The sequence below is a fragment of the Opisthocomus hoazin genome, chromosome 2 (genome assembly GCF_030867145.1).
Source record: "Opisthocomus hoazin isolate bOpiHoa1 chromosome 2, bOpiHoa1.hap1, whole genome shotgun sequence".
Lineage (NCBI taxonomy): Eukaryota > Metazoa > Chordata > Aves > Opisthocomiformes > Opisthocomidae > Opisthocomus > Opisthocomus hoazin.
The window spans coordinates 48,885,634-48,906,764 of NC_134415.1; the positions used below are offsets into that span (position 1 = coordinate 48,885,634).

The following is a 21,131-nucleotide window of genomic DNA, read 5'->3' on the forward strand; positions in this document are numbered from 1 at the left end:
GTTTGCTCACTTCCAAGCCTTCCTTGGCCAGCTAACTTATGATGACCACCCCACCCTCCCCTAATAAGTTTTTATCAAAATGCGAACATGGAAGCTCTCATTAGAGTTTACACAGAAGGAGACAGAGGGAAAAAAAAAAAAAAGAGGAGGGGGTTGTGCAATTTGATTTAGTTCAGCCTAATCAAGACAAGAGGTGAGCTCTGGGTGCTTCCAAACAAAATGTTGTGAGGTACAGGGAAGGTGCTGCCAATCCATACTTAACACGTAGGCTTTCATCAACACCAACTGCTTTTGCAGTCGCTGGTCCTTTAAGTGTCCTTTGACTGTGGAGCCCACCCCTCACCTCCACACAAAGTTCATGGCCAAGACACAGACAGCCCTGTGTCCTACACCACCATCTACCACCAGAATTTCCCCAAATTTCTCTTGTACATACATTTACCTCAAAGCAGCTTGGCATTACTCAAGCAAAGATAATTTTAAAAAGTTAGCAGAAGAAAGCTGGGCACTCTGGTTTGCTCCCGAGAAGGGTATATTCTCGAAGACCTGTGAGCTAATTCACCTGGAGAATACGTGGAGCTACTCTGCTTTGCTGCAGAAACATGGCTTCCTGGGGGATCTCCTTGCTAGGTTTTCTTAGTATCATCTCTTGGCTGTCTGTTCTTTTCTGTGCACATGTCCTTCTCCAGATCAACTTTCAGGCAGGTGAAGTCCCCAGCCAGATAATTTTGTGGTGAAATCACGGGATATTGCAGGCTTCTATAGATCCCAGTGAAAGCAATGTGTGTGTACAGCCCATCACTCATGGAAAAGTCAGACAGAATTAAGACAAATCACCACAGAAAAATGAGACCGAATTAGCCAAAATTCACACTGACAATCTTTTGTAAGTATATCACAAGAGACAGAGTTTCACATCTGAAGTTACATATCTGAAGGGTAGTATATAAATGCTACAGGTTTTTTAAGTCAGCCTTTCAAGCAGTATAAATTGGCAACTCAGCCCAAATATTAATCATGAGATAAACGTTAAGTCAACCTGAGTTCTTTTTGTTGGGTTTATGAGCCTGCAGGGTCATATTTGTGATGATTTTTCTTTAGTCATCAGGAGTAAACAAAAAAATAAAATGCTTTTTTTCATGAAACCTGATATTTGCACAGAACTGAGGAATTCCCAGTTCTAGGGTGTTCTGTAACCCCCAATACCATGAGAGATGCAGCAGGAGCTCACAACACTGAAACCGCGACAAGGCTGCGTCTCCACTCATGGGCAGAGCCCTCTCGCCTTGGACTGCTTCTTTCAGAAATGCTCTTCTGCATGATCTCACACTGTTCCCTTTGAACACTCACTAGTCAACCTTAGGTTTTTGTGGTATACTATGATAACCAAATACAGTGATTTTTTTGTTCTGCCCAGAAAGCAGCTTTTTAACAGGAGCATAATAAATTATTTATAATATATTACAAAGCAAATTCATTGTTAGAAACATGCTCAAACATACAGAAAAGGAACTCTTTGAGCATAGCCAATGTTGCTATGAATCATCCTTCTCTCCCACCATTTAATTACTCCAGGATTAGGAGTGCATAAGCAATATTCTACACTTCTATTAATAAAAACATCCATTATTATTCTTTAAGTGGAGGAGTGGAGCACCTGTAGGCCTTCTGCAGCTAAGCCCTTTATGCCTACACCCAGGCTTAAGAAAAATATGCCCTCAAACACCTTTCGATGGTGACAGATTTGACTGCTTTATGGTCTAACCATAAAGCAACTTTGAAACACTATACATTTTCAAAAAAATTAAGTCCTGCAGGAAACTGGCTTTGGGCATATTTGAGTAATAAGGGTGAACACGTCTTGCTGAGAAACAGCACTTTGAAGTTGCTCCCAACTGGATAATGAACACTTAAAAGAACAAACGAGTTAAGCCAAGTAAAATACATGGGTGTGCCCACAGCACCCTTCATCTCAGGAGCACGCTGGCTTAACAAGACTATTTCAAACAGGAGGACGCATCTCCATGCAAAGGAACGCTTACATACCAGATCTGCACAGCACCTGACTGTTGACAGTGCTCAAAAAAGCCCATGTCAGCTTGCAGTCAAAATGCTGCACTGCCTGACAAACTCAATGCCAGATGGATGACATGCATCAGATACGTAGACCCAGGTTAGTAGATGCATCGTGTTTGGGTAGGAAAAAGGCACCTAAAGACTCACGTCACCCTCGTGGGTGCTACATGGGAAGTATCATGACATCTGGTACCTAAGCACATTCCTAATGGAAGAAAGGTTTAGCCCAAGCCTTTTTCCTGTCCCTTAAAACCAAGACATGCTTTTCCAGGTGGTGCTGCAGAGCAGCAAACAGGCACATTCTCCAGTCCCTGCTTTAATCCCTCTGTTAATTCTCATCTCCCTTGCAATGCTGTCACCAATGTGATAACTGACGTTGCATCCTTGTTCCAGGTGCCTGAATGATGGCAGTGCTGGGGAGGCTTCTAGACTTCTCCTTCCACCACACAGATAGGACAAATCCCTAGCTCATTCACCTCAGGGCAATCAGGGAAGGGATTTCAACTTGGGAAAGTCTCCCTGAGTTACACAGCCCCTGATGGGGCAATTTATGTGGCACCCTGAATAGACAGTTAACTAATTACACTGGAGAAAAGACAGACAGTGCTTAGACATGGGGCTTTTCCTTTTTAAAATCAAGGGGATTGCACCAAAAAAAAAAAAAAAAAAAAGAAATGGTAAAAATGAGTAATGCCTGCTAAGTCTCTGTGAGCCGTGTGGAGTGTCAATCTGCTCAAAGGTAGGAAGGATCTGCAGAGGGATTTGGACAGGATGGATCAATGGGCTGAGGCCAGTTGTATGAGGTTCAACAAGGCCTTGCCTGTCTTGAACCTCAGGACATTCCTCTCTGCCCTGTTCTCCAGCCTCTCCAACTCCCTCTCAACAGTGACACAACCACTCGGCCATTCCTACACCTTCTGCATCATCTGCCTACTGGCTGAGGGGCCACTCTGACCCGCTGCCCACATCATCGATCAGGAAGATGAACAGTCATGGCCCCATGGATACGACTCCTGGCCTACATCACTTGACTCCAACTGGACTTTGCGCCACTCATCACAAGCCTCTGGGCCCAGACATTCAGCCATATTGCAGTCCACTTGCGCAGCCCACACTTTCTCAGCTTCTCTAGGACCATCCCATGGCAGACAGTGACAAAGGGTCCAAAAGCCACTGCTCTCCCGTTGTCCAACACCCAGTCACTTGACACAGATGAAATGGAGGGCACTGAAGCATCATATCTCCTTTGTAAATTCACCCCAAAAACTCCCCATGACTTTCTTGGCCTTCACTTGGCAGTGCTTTTGGGACCACTTCCTCCATCACCTCTCCAGGGGACAAGCTGAGGCTCACCAGCCTCTACTTTCCCACAGCTTCCTTCCTCATGTTCTTCAAGACAGGAGGGCTATGAGCTCTCTTCCAGACATCAGCAACCGGTCCCAGGAAACATGACCTTGACAAGAGAACGGACAGTGAGCTCCCAAGGACATCAGCCAGCTCCCTCAGCATTCGCAGCTACAAGCCATCAAGGCCCAATAGACTTGTGTACATCCAGATGCACAGCACTCCTTCCTGCCTCCCTTCGTCCTCCTCAACAATGGGGACAACTCACAAGCCAAACACCTTACAAAACACTCACCTTGCCTGAAGTGGGACAGGGCCTCTCATTCATCAACATTTCAGAATGCACCAACTGCCATCAGGACCGCGGCTCTGCAGCCACGTGCAGCATGATTGCCCCCAACTCTCCTTGGCATGCTCCAAATCCTCTTTCTTCCTGTCAGATGCTGTGCAGAGAAGTGGTCTGGCCACTCGGTACTCACCTCAAGCACAGGCCACCAAGGTCCCTGGCTCACCAGCCTCGTCTGCCTCCTGTTCACACTCCCACTCTGCCTCTCGCCACTCTCACGTACTCTCCAGAAACTCACCTGCCCTTGCCGGCTGCCCCTTATACAATCATAGAGTTATTTAGGTGGGAAAAGACTCTTCATATCATCGGCTCCAGTCGGTAAGCTAGCACTGACAAGTCCACCACGAAACCATGTGCCTGTAGCTCCATGGGATAGGACAAGGAGTATTGCTTTTAAACTAAAAGGGCATAGATTTAGACTGGATATAAGGAGGAAACTTTTTACAATGATGAACGGGAAACACTGGATCAGGTTGCCCAGAGAGGTGGTAGATGTCCCATCCCTGGAAACATTCAAGGTCAGGATGGATGGGGCTCAGAGCAACCTGCTATAGTGGTAGATGTCCCTGCCCATTGCAGGAAGGCTGGACTAGATGACCTTTCAAGGTCCCTTCCAACCCAAACTATACTAAGGCCAAGTGCTGGGTCCTGTACTTGGGTCACAACAACCCCACACAATGCTACTACTTGGGGAGGAGTGGCTGGAAAGCTGCCCAGCAGAAAAGGACCTGTTGTTCGACAGCCAGCTAAACATGAGCCAGTACTGTGCCTAGGTGGCCTAGAAGGCCAACGGCATCCTGGCTTGTATCAGGAATCGTGTGGCCACCAGGAGTAGGGAAGTGATTGTCCCCCGTGTCCCGTCCTGCTCGGCGGCAATAGAGGAAGGTCATCTTTTTAATTGTCTGCCTGGTACTGAGAGTCATAACAATGACCAAGAGGCTTGACTAAAAACCAAGCTTTACTTGCAATGGCAGTGGAATTACAAAAGATGACAACTCTGTAACTTTATAACATCACTTTTAGTGTAGGGGGGTTGGAAACGGTATTGACTTGGCAAAATGTTTCAACAACACAATGTCTGATTTCACAAAACCACAGAATATAGCAGGTTAACAAACTTATAACAACATTACCCTTATGTGCTGAGAAAGCCAAAGAAAGAGCAAGAGCAGAAATAAGAGAAAAGATATCACCACCCTTGGATCCAGCGGCAGTCTCTGAGCTGGTGATTGAGGTCCTCCAGCAGCGGGTGCACACCTGGTGGTCTGGGTCTTCTGGTGGTGGGCGTGCGCCTGCTGGTCAGGATGTTCTGGTGGTGGGTGCACACAGCAAGGGGCTGGCCCCCTCTCCTTTAATACCCTTAGAGTGCACATCTCATAGTTTCCCAAAAGTTCTCGAAAATGAGTCAGTGGGCATAGGAGGGGGGGTGCGGAGGGAAGGGTCTCAGTGATCTCACATTCCTCCCCCAAAGGCGAGTGCTCAACTTTCTTGCCTACATGACATAGGTGAGTTTCACAAGCTGGCACCCTGCCTCCACAGGGTTTCACTAGATCTTCCACACTCCCTTATGAAGACGAGGAAGTTCCCAAAGCAAAATGCCTGTTTTAGAAGTTTGATTAATTTGAGCATCTTTATCAGTTTCTCTCAAGGCGGATGTTTGAGACAACTGCCCACTCCAGCCCAGGGATGTTTGTAACAACTATCCACCCTAGCCTGGGGCTGTACATCCTGTACTCGGCAGTGGTACCTCAAGTACTGTGTTCAGTTTTGGGCTCCTCAACTACAAGAAGGACATGGAGTTGCTGGAGTGTGTCCAGAGAAGGACAATGAGGCTGGTGAAGGGTCTAGAGAACAAGTCTTACGAGGAGCAGCTGAGGGAACCGGGATTGTTTAGTCTGGAGAAGAGGAGGCTGAGGGGGGACCTTATTGCTCTCTACAACTACCTGAAAGGAGGTTGTAGTGAGGTGGGTGTTGGTTTCTTCTCCCAGGTAACTAGCAATAGGATGAGAGGCAATGGCCTCAAGTTGCGTCAGGGGAAGTTTAGATTGGGTATTAGGAAAAATTTCTTCACTGAAAGAGTGGTCAAGCATTGGAACCAGCTGCCCAGGGAAGTGGTGGAGTCACCATCCCTGGAGGTGTTCAATGTGTAGACATGGCACTTCAGGACAGGGTTTAGTAGGCAGGGTGGTGTTGGGTTGATGGTTGGACTTGGGGATCTTAAAGGTTTTTTCCAACCTTAATGATTCTATGATTCTATTTCTAAATTCCATGCGAGAGTGTGCCCAGAAAAGCACCACACTGAACTTGGAACAACGGAGAAGACGCAGAAGCCCATAACATCCATTTTTTAGCTCTGGACATTACTGTGAGACTGTGAGCAGCAGCAGGGGTGGTATAAGGAGATGGCATAATGCTTGTTTGCACAGCTTTTATTGCTAATTGACATTTCTGCAGAGGTCCCCAGACAGTCACAGGCAGTGCTGGTTGGCCAGGCCATTGAAAGCAGTGTAATACTGCATTCTGTGTGGTACCCAAATGGGGGCCATATTTCTGACAGAGACTCCAGCAAAGAAGTAATGGATGTAAGCATGCCTAAATGTGCTAAATCTGAGCAAAGGCACTTATAGCCAATCTTTGTTCAAACAATATGATTGTCTTACAAATTGCATACTTCCTTTAACTTCCACATTTATTGTGAGGTAAGCTAATTCCCTCACGGACCATCAAAGCATCTCATTTAAGACATATCAACACATACAAAGGAAATCTTTCCTTTCAACCAGCAAGCACAGCTTTAGAAGCTCACTAAAAGCTTTTTCTTGTTTTGTTATCCTCTGTATTTAGCTCATCCATTTAGAGAACTGACAAGGTGTGAAGACAAACTTTGCAATCACAGATGAATGTTGCTAATGATTTCCCTTTCAACTGCTTGCTCAGCTTTACCTGTTGCTGACAAAAGGTGTCATCTCCACTCAGATTAATTACACTGACATTAACTGCTGGCATAGACCAAGGCTGACTATGTGTAACGTTATTTCAACACATTACATCTAACAAGCTTTAAGTAGAGCTTGCTGTACCAGGATGGCACATGGTTCTTTCAGTTAGATACAGAATTGCTGACCCTGTTTATTCACAACCAAATAATCCTTTTAGTGTGACTCAAACCATGATGGTCTGGTTTTCAAAACTTCTCTCTCATTACTTCTTCTTCCTTTATGTCTGCTTTTCCTCCTCCCCATCATGTTACATCATAGCATGTTTTCCCCAGCTTTATTAGGTGACTTGTGGCAGTCTACTTCCCAGCTAAGCGCCCTGCAGGAGCAACACTCTGCTCTGCTGAAATTGTATCTCCTAAAATACACCACTTTCAGGATTGTATTTCCCCACAGCAAATACCTCAGACTCCACTAAACATCGTAGCGGTGCTGACTTCAACTGAGCCTCAGCAGCAGGCACAGGTAGAGGATCTGAGCCAGCCTCGACAGTCATGTTAAAGATTTTGCTGATGCAATGAGGACAACAACCACATCCAGCTTCCACAGGCTCCAAGCAAATTCGTGTACACTCTGCTGGCTGCAGCCTTCAGCTGACACACATAAGCCTTAGGGAGGATGAGCTGGCACCATGCCAATATGGAGGTGACCACAATCTGGTCTCCAATTTTTCCTAACACTGGAGTTGGGGTTAGCACTAGCTGCACCATCAGTAAATTTTTACTTGGTTCAGCACTTGCTTAATTAGCTATGAAAGAATACGACAAGTGGAGATCAGAAATCTAAGAGAACCTGTACCTCAAACATTTCACTCTATCCATAGCCAAATTCGACACTGCAGTGATGTTGCAAGAGTTCATTTGCCACCAGCCTGAGGGAGTGCACCAAGCCAAAGCCCTACAGGAGATACTCCCCTTTCCCAGCGAGGCTCAATCCAGAGGTCAGAGGAGCGGAGACAACCTGCTTTCCTCGCCTCCAGCTGCACTCTGCTTTGAGAGGCACAGCACCATGAAGCCTGGCCAACGCTCTTTACAGGCTAAACCAGCAGTCCTGAGCCTAACAGCAGTGCTCACGAAGGGATTTAAAAGGACTTTGTCCACTACAGCTGAGCTTGATTCTTGGTAAGACAAAACCAGGTTCATGGCAGGTACAATATCTTGCAAACACGGAGCTTGAAAACATAAATGATTTCTCAGGCAGACACAGGGCAAGACATGGGGATTAGACCAAATAACTTAGCATTTTTTCTTCTCATCTTTTGCTATCTTAATGAGTCACTTACTTGCAGTGTCAAAAATATGGCTGGCCTCTGTCAGACACACTGCAGTGACCTTGCCTCTGGCCACATACCAGCCAGCCTCACCAGCTGAGCAGGACGCAACCATACAGCTGCTCTGCAGAGCTCCAGACTCCAAACACAACCATGAGATGCTCTCACTTGTGGTTCTGAGCAAAACCCGTCCACACACATCTCCTCCAGGGACCAGTCCCAGAGACTAATAAACCAAAGAGCCAAGCCTACCATCTTTATGTAGGGCTTACTAAGGCAAAGGTCTCTTACATACTGTATGTGCTGAAAGGTCTGGGGTGTCTCTCAAGTACAACCCACTTCCAGCTCCCAGAAGAAGACATCCATGGGGCTGAAGGAAGCTGGCAGAATCTGCTCTGCACCGACCATGATCCCACGTGAGCTTCTCCCCTTGGGCTACCACCAGGAGCCCAAAAAACCCAAACCCCACAACACTGAACCCAGCATAACTCTACTGCTTCATGATGTCCACGAAGCCCCATTATGAAGAGTTTTGTCAATATGCTGGTAAGCAGCAAGAAGCTTAAATCAGTTCATTTCATACATATTTAAGTACCACGATCCACATTATCAAGCTCAGGCTCAAAATATTTGTAATGGCACAATTAGCCTCAGGCACATTATCTCACTAGAATCAGCAACTGTATGTATTTATTTACAAATGATGCAGAGGAGAATTAAATGTTGCTGTCACTGTTGCCAGGGGAACACTCTACTTCTAAATTTTTAATTTTTTAATTTAAAATGTTGTATTCTAAGCAGGGATATTCATTAAAATTGTATGAGGAAAAGGGGGAAAAAAATCCCTGGTGTAACTACCTATGGTGGAATTGATGTACACTGTGATTACAGAAGGTTACAGACAGAAAAGATGCAGCTTTCATGCGAGAACACTGTTATGAACGTTTCTGCACATTACTTATGACTACTGCTGCTTAAGAAGGAGAAAACAATTCATTCTGCATATGTAACTCCTTGGCAAAAATTGTAGGTTGGAATGTAACATTTAACTTGTGTACTGCAATTTTTATGTAAATACTAGGATCATCACCATAAAAATGGTTGCTCAGTAGAGACAGATTTATAATGATATAAATGGTAATTTGTGTAGTTGAATTTAATAACTAATATCCTAATTTAGTATTTTCATAGAATTGGTGGTACTGGGAACATGCTCTCCTTGAGCAAATATCATCTAAAGCCTCCGCAGTAGAGAGGGACTATCAGATCTGTTGGGACAATTGCTACAGTATCTTGTCAAGGCATTTCTGTAGAAGGAAAACCAGGAGACAGTAGGAGGAAAACAGAGTATTTTCAATAGCAAAAGGTGAGACTGCCAGTCTCCAGCCTTATGGACCTTAGAATTACTTGTAATCAGTATTTCACCAAGGAAGAAACCATGCATGTAAATCTTTTTTTGAGCCCACTCCAAAAACCTGAATGCCTGAAGATTTACAATCCTTTGCAAATTCAAACTTACTCCCCCAGTCTCTACCCTCCCTCGTCCATCTCCGTGTTACATCACAGTCACATTTTGATTTTTAAACTACTGTGTGATTTGTGTGGCCAGAAAGTGATGCTGCGTTCCCAGTCCATACCCAAGCGGCGTCGGGCATGAGCCAAATAACCATGTGCAGCTGGGAGCTGGGGATCCTGGGGATGCCCATACCGTTGGGGTCCTCCTCCTCTCACTCCCACCCCACACACCACGGGGAAGGAGCATTTGGTGACGAAGTCAGATGGAAAGATCATTTTATTGCTCCCTGGCCCATTTGTGCTACCTGAGCTAATGGCTGGCAAGGAGGGGCTCTCCAGTGTACCCCGTGCGTCTGCAGAAATCCTGGCTTTGATTTCTCAAACATGCAAGCCACCTGTCAACAGCTCCAGTGCTGGAAGCAGGGCAGCAGGATGCCTTGGAGCCCTTCTCCGCTCTCGTGTCCTGGTGTGGCCCTCTCAAGTGTCCACGTGTCCTTACCAAGAACAGCGCCTATGTTTGTCCCAGCAGTCCCACATAAATGCAGTCATGTGGCTGGAACTGGTTGTTGGGAGGGAAACATGCCTGGAGCTGGGAGATCTGCAGGACAGCTCAGCCAAAGCCAACAGCCCTCCCACAGGCAGCCACTTCTGACCAGTGTGCCCAGTCTGCTCCAGCCCCTATGGGTGCCACGGGTACCACACACCCCATCCCAACGCAGAGGCATTGAGATTGGAAACCTGGACAAATTTTTTATAATTAACAGTTGGTTTTGTCATGAGCCCATTAACATAGGATGCACCTCTCTAATTACTGCTGGTTTCCACTCCCAGGCCCTTTATTCATTTTTCAGCTGTGAAGTTACTTTGGTTTCTCCCAAGTCTATCCCTGAATAAAAGACCTAGTAACACCAGTTCCTGGACATTTTTGTGGCAAGGTTAGTAAGTCACAGCACTAGCTGCGATTCTGCAGATTAAAGCTGAGGACATTAAATAGTGGCTAACAGGTTAATCCCTTAGTGTCAATAGGTTCCCAGCTTCAACGACTTCCATTTCATAGAGTTGGAAAATCCTTGATGTTTTGCACCAAGGGGTTAATTTGAAAAGCGATGAGAGTTCAGTTTCAGTTACAAGCTTAGGTTTAATAATAAGGGAATGAAAAATTTAGGTTACCTGGAGACCAACCAGACTGTAAAATTGTCCCTGAAGGCGCATTTCTATGTGAAGGTGAAAGCCAGGGGGTTTAAACTTCATAAAGCTGGAGGAACAGAGAGGAAATGCGAAATGAAATGGGTACTTCAGCTTGCTTGTTTTCTGTCCTCCCACATCCCTGACAGTATCTAAGGGGACAGTAAACAAACCATACCAAGGGAGTGAAAAAGGATTAACAAAACATGTGCATTTAATCTTCAAAACAACTGCAACATGATTTACTTTAAAAAGGGCTTGGGCAAAGGAACTAGAGGAACTCAACGTCATTGGAAACCCACAGAGAAGCCACAGAACAGCTCCTGCGCCACGACTTGTGGGAAGTTGTAGGAAGTAATCAGTGAGTGCTGAGCTTCACCAGGATTATGCAGCTGGAAAGGGAAAGCAGCAGCTCAAATGAATACTGTTGAATCTGGGGATGTGGTATTAGATCTAGCTCTCGAGGTGCCCAAGTGGCATCAGCACCCTTTTTTTGTCCCTTTCTACCACCACTAGTTTCCTGCGTTTTGAATGGGCACCTACCACAGACGGGAAGTTTCCACCTGAACAGGGAATATTGGCCAAAGTGCAGTCAAATCACAGGCTCACAGAATAAATTAGTTATTGTAAGTTCAGCAGAGCACTCTGGGAAGCCTGAATAACAACAGCCCAACCACTCCTACCCGGATAATAAATTGCTCAACCCAAGGTCCTATTGTGACTGATTTTCCAGGATATCACCTAGGCAGTCTCACTCACCAGCCTTGTCAAATTCTTGCTGGAAAGATATTACAACAGCCTTCATAACAGTATAGTGAATATTATTATATGCCTTTTGTCCTGCAAGGTGCAGGATGCCAGATGGGTGTTAATAAAGTAGCCAAACTTGCCCTGTAAAATCTCATCCTGTATGCAAAGGCCAGACTACTCAGACTTTCAAATGCCACACTTAATTTAGTTCACAGAACAAAATACATCTTGCAAATACACCCTAACAGAGTCCCAGTTAAGACTGGGAAGCCCGCAGCATTTCTCACTGCCACACTAAAACCTTGCTCCATCACTACAAGAGAATGGGGGAAGTGAAATCCTCTTGCATATGAGATGAGCTGTGCTGAACGATGCTCTCATTCGCTGACGGGCTTGCTGAGTAGACAATGCTATGCAAGTGTTATTGTTACCACAGATTAAGAAAATTGTGATATATGTATTTTCAGAACAAGCACTTGGAGTTTTTTGTTTAATTTTCTTGCAATTTTTTTGGCATACTTGGATTCTCCAGTGCTTTGTCTAGTAACACCCAGCGCTATTCGCACAACAGATAAAGTGAAAGTCTGGCATATAATTAAGATATTAAGAGGTAACTTCATCTGGAGACATAAATCTGAGCACCTGTTTATGAAAGCAAGTGCCAGAATCAATATGTTTAGGCAGCTTGGAAGCTTGTCCAAGAGTCCCATTTCACACACTGCTGAGCAACCTTTTTGTGTTGGGAGTAAAGAGGGCATCTGCCATACCTCCTGGAAGTGCCTGCTTCCCAGAACTACCAATTTCTTTTATGCACATTGCACTAATGAACACTCCCAAGCTCAAAACTGGACAGATTTGAGTACAGGGCAAACTGAGATATGGATCTAATTGCTCACACAGTCTTATGCTAATTTATCAGAGGGCTGTATTGCCCCTACATTGTCCCAGCGCTCTTCCCCTGTTGCTCGGATACTACAATTATGAGAATTAGGTACTGTTATGGATGGAAGTATGTCACGGCTTGTTTTTTCAGTAGCAGTATGTTACTTTGTCTTGTGTTGAACTCTGTGAGATCAACAGGTGATTCGATACACAGATGGTTTCAATTTCCACAGAACAATTCTTGAAGCTGTCATTATTAGTATGCTCATCTGCACCATGATAAGAAATCATTTATAACCCATGCATCTCCTAGCATCCATGTTCGGGAATAAGAGACAACTGTGACGTAGAAGTCCTGAAAACACACTGAGATTTCCCAGATCACACAATAATAATAATCATCATCATAATCTTCCTCCTCCATTTTTGAGATTCTGATCTCTGATGTAATTCACAATACCAAAAAGCAAGAATGTTGATTTTTGCAGAATGTGACTAAAACCTAGTTTCAGTTGGTGATCTCCAGTCCATATTTTAAGGAAACAGAAAACCAGATGACTAGAAAGGCAACAACTGTCTCAATGTAACATTAAAACAGATTAATGTGGAGAAAATACACTGCTGGACAAGGATAGAGACAAAACGCAGTCTCCCGCAAAAATGTTCTGAGCTAAACAAGGAGGTACCATTCAGTAGAAGTCTCCCTCTCCTGAAACACATTGTTTGAAGAAAGGCTCATGTCAAATGTTAATTACAATGGAAAATCATATAGGAATGATCACAGAAAAGTACAATAATACCCCAAAAAGCTGTAGCACGCGAGACCTTTGAAGGCTCAGAAGTTCAAAATATGTAAAAAGATCAAAAACGTGTTCCACTTGGCTAGATCAGAAAATGATAACAACCTCTTTTCATATAATCAATGGTTTTCTTTTTCTTCAGCTCTTCTCAGCACATTCTTCTAAATCGTCCGTAAAACAAGAAAACAGAAAGGAAATAATTAAAAACTTACGAAGAACAAAAACAAGCTATTTGGACAAAAATTACGAGAAGACAGAAGAAGCTATGAAAAGAAACTGAGAAGGACTTCGAAAAAGTCTGCAGACTTTTTTCTTAGACCTCTTTCTTTTTCTAAAACCAATTTCCTAAAAACAACAAAAATGCTGCCAAAACTCTGTGTGAGGGCACAAGCTGTGCTATGGGGAGCTGATACTTCAGCTATCAGCATAACATTGGAGAAAACTGTCAGTGTTTATAAAGAAAATAAAATCATAAAGAAGAAAATAGAAACAGGGCTTCCCATGTTGCTGCTAGTATTTTTTTGCTGAGACACAAGGCTAAAGCCTGTAGTCCAAAATCTTGCCTCCATTTTATCAAACATTAATATGGACTCTTAATAAGCCTTCCCCACACATCCTCTCATTTAAAAATTGTTTTAAAACTCAATCTCAAGAAGACAAAAGAACAGTGTCTTTTGTGATTTGGTATTCCTGTCCAGTTGGACAAGCCCTTTTACTGATTTAACCGCTGCAGGCAGCATGGTATCATGGAAGTTTACAAACTTCCCACAAAGTGAGGTCACAGCTCACTTTCCCTACCTGGTTTGGTTTTGGGTTTCTTTTCTGATCAACATTGTTATTGTTTTGACAAAAGTGCATCCACAATAGCATTCTGGTCTGGAACCAAATATAACAAAACGCTGTCTTAAAATAATAAAACAATTAAAAAAAAGTGGCAGGATCCAGTATATCAAAATTCACTTCACAGGTCTGCCACAAAAATATATCCAGACTTCAACCCTTTAACTGGGCCTATAAAACTCCATAGACCTGAACTGCTCAGGGAGACTTTCCTGTGAAAGAACATCTTCTACTTCCCCGTGAGAAGGTTGGAAGCCAACAAATTTTTGCTCTTCAGCATATCAAACGTATTATTTTTTTCCCCCCAGGATATAATGAAATAGAGAAAACAAACCCAGGGGTGGACGTAAGAATTGTGTTGTTAAAAATAATTCATTTCTTCCAATTCTGAGGTTTCAGTGAAAAGATAAAGCAGCAAGCCAGCAGCATATAAAATGTCAAGCTTTATCACAGTCTAGTACAAATGCATTTCTTCTTCTCATATACAGGATGGGTTGCATGGACAGTAAATGGGAAATTCTACAGTAGCTTTTAAAGGACTACCGATTAAATTGGAAAGACTGGGTCTGATTGTCTGGAGCAACACATTTAGTGCCCCATGGTTTGGGGTTTTTTTGGTGGTTTTTTTTGTTTGTTTTGTTTTGGTTTTTTTTCAGTTTTACACATTTCAGATACTCGTTTTATCTGCAACAACTGCAAAAGCTTGAAGTAACTAGCTAAGCTCTACCCAGGTATTCTTCCCTCCCCCTCACATCTTCAGGGTAATTCTGAAGACTCTCATCTCTAACACCATCTCTAACAGCAGCAGCTGAGCATCAGGTTTAGGACTGACCCTGCAGGCAATCGGGGCTCCTCTACCTCCTTCCTACGAGAATCAGCATATTCAGAAGAAAAGCACATCCATTTAAAGGAGTGAAGGGTCAAGACCAATGAGAAGGTTTTACCCAAAGGTTTTTTGCATCTTGATCAAGTTGTCATGCCGATAAAACAGCCCAGTACCATCTCCAGTGTGCCTTTTGGCCATTTTTGTGCATCCCTACTGATGAGAACTTGCTGTAGGTTGAGCAAGGGTTTGAGCCAAGTGGTCTGGTCACTTAAATGGAGGCACAACTTCAGTTACATAAGTAAGAACTATAGCCCCAGTACAATAAAGCACTTAAATACACAATTCTCTTGAAATGTAAACAGTCCTGATACAGAAGTTAAGCTTTCACTTAAGAACTTCGATGATGCGAAGCCCACAAGACCAATTACAGAGGCACTTTGGAAAAAACTGTGCAAGCCCAGGAAATGACTTTCACAATGTTTTTGGAAGTACCAATATCTTGAAAATAAAATTCATGGAGAATTTTAGAGCCTGAGGATATATTTACAGAAATGCAGTTTCAACATCTTGAAAATGGCTAACAATTTCGACCTGCATCTCAGCTTCTACTGAAAACTTCTTACGAAGTCTGAGTTTAAAGACTGTAGGTTATAAAAAGTCCTCATATTTTTACTGATGAAATTATTAAAAGATGCCTCAGTCTAGCCTGAGCTTGTAGTCACTGATTAAACTCTGGGTACCACTGAAGGACAGAGAAGCTGGTAGCCTGAGTTTGTTGTCCTAATTGAAAGCTTACACTTGTATTTCTCTAGCTTTTAACTTGCTGACATTTTAAATGGAGTGATTAATCAGTCTTTACTTTGTTATTTGCAATGGACACATTTAATGCTGCAGGCCAGATAAACTAGCCAACATAAATTAGCCACCTTATTGGCAGGTTTATATCACTAGAGCACCTGGTCCTCCCTGAATTAATTTGCACTGCAGACAGGAACCAGTGCCTTGGAAACCAGTGGTATCTTTAAATTCATGTGAAAAATACAAATATTCATATTTTTTACTCAACTCTCTGTCTAGTTGTGTTTTTCTTAAACTGGTTCTCTTAATCCAAAGTAACACAAAGCATAGGACTTACCTCTAGCATTCCAGCACGCTCAACCCTTCTTGCAGACTAGCATTTGCCATGCAGCATGACCAAGTTTTGCTTATCAGGCTCTGTGTTGCTTACCATGGGAAAGCACTTGGTACCACTGGGTTTTTTTCAGGTAGGAAATCTGCAGAAACTGGGCTTGTGCTGCAGATAAGGCAGCTTGTCATTTCCTAGCTTGCCAGGTTCTTTCATAGGAGTGGCACACAGGAAATAGTCCTCTACAGTTATATAAAATTCATTTTTCAAAACTCTTAAGCATTAATTCTTTATCATATTACATTGCAATGAGGCAGGAGGTGGAGCAGGCCAAGAGAGGAGAGACAGAAAGGACTTCTGGTTTTGAAGTGAGATTGAGGGTCAAAGGTCCCAGGTCACTACGAAAACCAGCAATACCATGCCCATTTTCTCCCTCTGAAGCATTCATCATATGGGTTACAACAGTAAATACAGCCAAGTGAAGTTACCAATCTTCCATTAACGCGTGCAGCAACATCGAACTCCAGTTACTCTGCTCACTGTAGGAACCCAGCAAGCACTCAACCTCCACTTTCTAGGAAGCATGGGCAAAGCGAAAAGAGCAGGGTGAAGCAGGAAGAGAGGATACGGCCTCCTGGTCGGGGGATGACAACGCAAAGACAGGGCCCAGGAGAGATCGCGGAAGTACAATACAGGCACAGGGTATAGTAAGGATCATGAGGTCAGGTGTCTGTCAGTGATGAAGCACAGGTGAAGTTAGCATTCCAGTACAGATGTACACAAGGGAGACTGGGAACAGCTAGGACATGGTGCAAAACCAGTTTTGGAATCAACAGGTTGGATTGGAATGCTTAGCTTAAAAACCTGGCTCCCATTTTAAAGTATTGCTTCCTCTGTTTCTTAATTGAAAGTGAGTGATTCGTTCTGCTTCAAAACAACCAAGCATGGAAGACTTATACAGGTTTAAATTATATTCTTTCTGCTGCATATATTTTTGTAAACATTCAAGTCACTCAGGCTCTTTAATTCTTCTTCTGAAAACTGTACAATTATACAGTCAAATAGTTAAAATGTATGTCTGGGAGGGAAAAAAGAAACAACAGTGGAGTATGAGCATTACCTTAAATATCACAGTATGCTATAAGCAAACAAAGAAGGAAGTGTTCTTTAAGGATCAGCTTGGACAGGAACCAAAAGGCTGCTCAGAAACCCTCTGTCAGCATGACACACAGCCACAGTAAACACGCACCACCAGAACAAATTGTCTGAGCAAATGTGAAGGAAGAAGTCCCACTAGGAGCAGCTCCAAACACAGCGTAAGAGTCAGTATTGCACAGTATTAACAGAGCAACTTACACAAAAATGTCTGTATACCCCATGCCGGAAAATGCAGGCACTAATAAGAGAGCTGGTAAAGGACACAGGCTAGCATTGGGGTGTAGCTGTCTTTAACTGGAGTTGTTTTGATGCAACTTTCCAGGTATGGAGGAAGATACCTTTTTTCCTTCCCATCATTCCTCTCACTCTGCAAATGTGAAGGCACCACTATGTGCTCCTCCAGCAGAAGGGTCCTGGCCCAAAAGTTAGCTTGTCCCATGGCTGCTATAGTCAAAAACACCTTTCCTGAAGAAGGGTGAGAATTCGCAGATAGTGTGTTTTGACAGAGTTAGCCTCACTTTATCAACGTGCAGCGGAGATGACGGAGATTTCAGCATTGCAGAGAAAAAGCTCCTGAGGTATTTCTGTGGAACAAAATGCAAAATGTCATTAAGGTTTACTTGATCAAATTGATTACAACCACTTTGAAGAATTAAATGAACAGTGGTATTTAAAAAAAAAAAGAAACAAGATCTCCACAGACTTTGAAAAGTCATCAGCATTTAAATCCATCCATAAAACATGTCTACTGAAATGTCTGTATTAAGCTCAGGAAAAGCAGAAAATAAGTACTTTCCACTTTATTCTCCTGCCAAACTTAGTAACTGTTTTATTCTGTGCTTGTATGATGTTTTTTGTACACACATTCTGTTAATTCTGTAGTCACATAACGCTTTCTGCTAATCATGACCTGCTAACACTCCTGTCTAGCACTACCAAACACTATAGCAGGTGCAAACCTCAAATCCATTGCGCAGCAAGTTCACTACATATGGACACAAGAGGCCTTCAGATATCTTTCCCTCAAGCCTCCACAACTCTTGCACCGAAGAGGATTTGTTTTGATCAAGGCCATCTGCACAAAGATTGCATGACTTCCATATTATCTCAGAACCTACCAGCATCTTTACACTGAGCTGCCCTCTAAATTTCATGGTTTTTAGGTCTTACACATAAGAAATACTCCCCTTCCCAAAAGTTAATATTCACGAACTGCTGTGTGACTTGCATCCATTTGTACCTAGAGAAACTGTGACATGTGCATGAACACAAAGTTAGTTTTCACAAACCTGATGGGGTTTCCTTCACATATGGGTTGAATTATTACAATCATTTAGCATGATTTAATAAGTTATATTTGTAACTTTTAAATGAAACACAGTAGGTAAAACATTGATCAGACAGGTGCTAAAAAACATACCCATTGTCACCCACATAGTTATAAGGCAAATTTCATATAGAGCACAGGGATAAACTCATTTGCTCTACTCAAGAAACTATTCACTAATCTTGGATGCAGAAGGAAATATATCTGCAAGACAGAACAGTACAACCTCCTACGAAGACCACAAGTTATTTGAATGCAGCAGCTTTTCGGTCATGGAAGTGGTTCCATGTTCAGGAAACAATCCTAATTATTCACTCTCTTCTCAAGGTTAATTCCTCCATACTATAACAACCTGTTACCTATTTAAGTGCCTTGGAAACCAGTGGTATTAGTATCATAGAAAGCAGGATAACAATAAACAACAAAAAAAAGCAGCTGGTAGATAAACTATTCTCTTGGCAGGACTGGAGGATTTTCTTTTTTATTCAGAGGTTGTATTAATGCTCATGAAAAAAAATTTCATTAGAAAAATGCCTTTAATATTAATTCCAACAGCCTAAGAGGTAATTTAAAGTGAGTTTCATAGTAGAAAATCAAATGTAAAACACGGCATTCTGTTAGAGTTTTAGCACTGTGCTGAAAAGTAACTGCAATAATTCCAGTTTATGGTTACCGCAGGCTCAAAGGTACCCAAATACCTCACCAGAGACATCACAAGACCTATTGTGTTCACTTTGGTAGGTATGGCCAGATAATTGACTGTCATGCCTTTCCTGTACAGCCATTATTCATTGTTTTGGCATGATAGCTCTAATCGCAGAGCAAAAAAATCCCTCTGCTATAAGCGTATACTTCTCTGACAGGGAAACACTAAGAACAGCAGGTATACTTATTTTCCCAGATCTGCACACAGCAGTTGCTCAGTGAATATCAGACTCTTTGAACATGAAAAAGATCCTTGGGAAAAAGGCAACAAGAAGTCCCTACCAGATTATGATGGAATTCATTTTGTATGAAGGTTTCCAGCCATATGGCTTGGCATTATGTGCTCTTCAACAACCACCTCTGAGCAAATCGGCTCTCTTATAAACCCCATATCTGCATTTGCCCTTGTTTGCAATACTGGTACGTTAGCACAGCACAGAGCTGATGTGCCCTTGACACAAAGATGCTGTTGCTTCAATGAAATTAAGGCTGCTCTGCCCAGATATGCTGGCTAGGAGTTAAGTCTCTTAGTGAACGAAAAAGCAATTGATGTCTGAAATGTTTGCTCACACCACAAACATTTGTCTCAGTTAAAGAGCTGTAGCTGGGCAATAAGGGAGAAGGTTGCTCTGTCCTGTTGGCTGCAATGTGGACGATGAAGTGGAAGAAAGCAGTAGGAGAAAAGGAAGAATGCTCCTTAATGGTATGTGGAAAGATGCTTCCCAAATTCAGATGGGACAGAGAGAGGATGAAGGTTACAGCAAGCTGGGAGAGGGGCAGGAGAACATCAACACAAAGCACCAGAGATGACAAAAAGAAAACTTCCTTAGAGATCCAGAAGGGACTCAGCATGGAGTTTGTTGCAACCCAGGAAGCCACTGCAAGCTGCTGGAGCGGGAGCAAGACTAGATGAAAGGATCTCCTCTGTCAGGACTTGGTGGGCAGGAGGAGAGTTGTTTTCAAAGCTTTTGTATTAAATCCATTTCCAGCAGCAGATATTACTTTTCTCTACTTCCAGAATAATGCTATTTGTGCTGAGTTAAAACTTGGTGGGAAGCACTCTGGTATCTTTTGATGTGCTCCCTTAAAAAATTTCTTAGCAGACACTGGCAAGTTCAGGGTGCCTTCACAGAAACATGTCCAAATATTATACACATCAGTGCTGTGACTTCCTACCAGCATTTCACCAATAGCATCTAAATCATTGTCCTGAGCACACAAAGCACTACATTACAGCAATCCAACTTTTGCTAGGTTTGCGTTATTGGCTTAGAAAGAAAAAACCTAGGTAACCGCTACAAATATTCCAAAAGGCTTGTTTTTATTACTCATTTTCGTTTGTTAGCCTTTCAAAGCTCTAGCCATTTGTTCTGGATTATTTTATCTGGTAATCAGTGTTCTTCCAAATGCACTTCGTCTTCTTTCACTAATAGTGTTCAACCTGCTACGTTGCTGGTTTTCTGGAAAATATCCTGATTATAAATCTGTAAGTGTTTCAATGTGAGGGTACAGGACCCCGGCACTATAACACGGATGTAAAATGGGTAACTTACACACTGCTCGTGTTGGTCACTCAGTCTAAGCACACTTTCAGGAACACTAGCTTAAAGAATAGAAATACTCATCATGTACAAAACTCTTAAAGATTAAAAGCTATGTTAAAAAAAAAATCCAAAACAGCAAAAGCAGTGGTTTTGCCTTCTTGGCACACATTACAACCTTCATGGCCTTTAACTTAAAATTTATGACAGGTGTACCTGCAAGTTTTAACTTTGTATTCCAAGCATTTTCAAATGAAACAAGACTGGAGAAAGGGTTGTGAGGTCCAAAGATTTTGCTTTACTCACTAGTTTTCCCTCCCTTTAATTATGTGAATAGCATAATGGCAATCATTTTAAAAGCTTATTAAAAATAATTTTAATAGGGTTCACCTTTTTAGCAGTAGGCCAGTGTTCATCTTGTGTTCAATCCATCAGTACAACAAA

General features: G+C 42.9%; 1 protein-coding gene across 4 annotated transcripts in view; it reads right to left on the bottom strand.

The window, feature by feature from the left end:
* Nucleotides 1-4,775: 4,775 nt before the first annotated feature.
* The window catches only part of LOC104334297 (kinesin-like protein KIF16B), a 156,337-nt gene continuing 139,981 nt past the window's right edge, over nucleotides 4,776-21,131 (bottom strand). For all 4 annotated transcript variants that reach the window (XM_075413515.1, XM_075413513.1, XM_075413514.1 and 1 more), the window contains one exon: nucleotides 4,776-17,698. In XM_075413515.1, coding sequence (XP_075269630.1) covers nucleotides 17,540-17,698 — 159 coding nt within the window. In that variant the 3' untranslated portion in view covers nucleotides 4,776-17,539. The remainder of the gene's footprint in view (nucleotides 17,699-21,131) is intronic.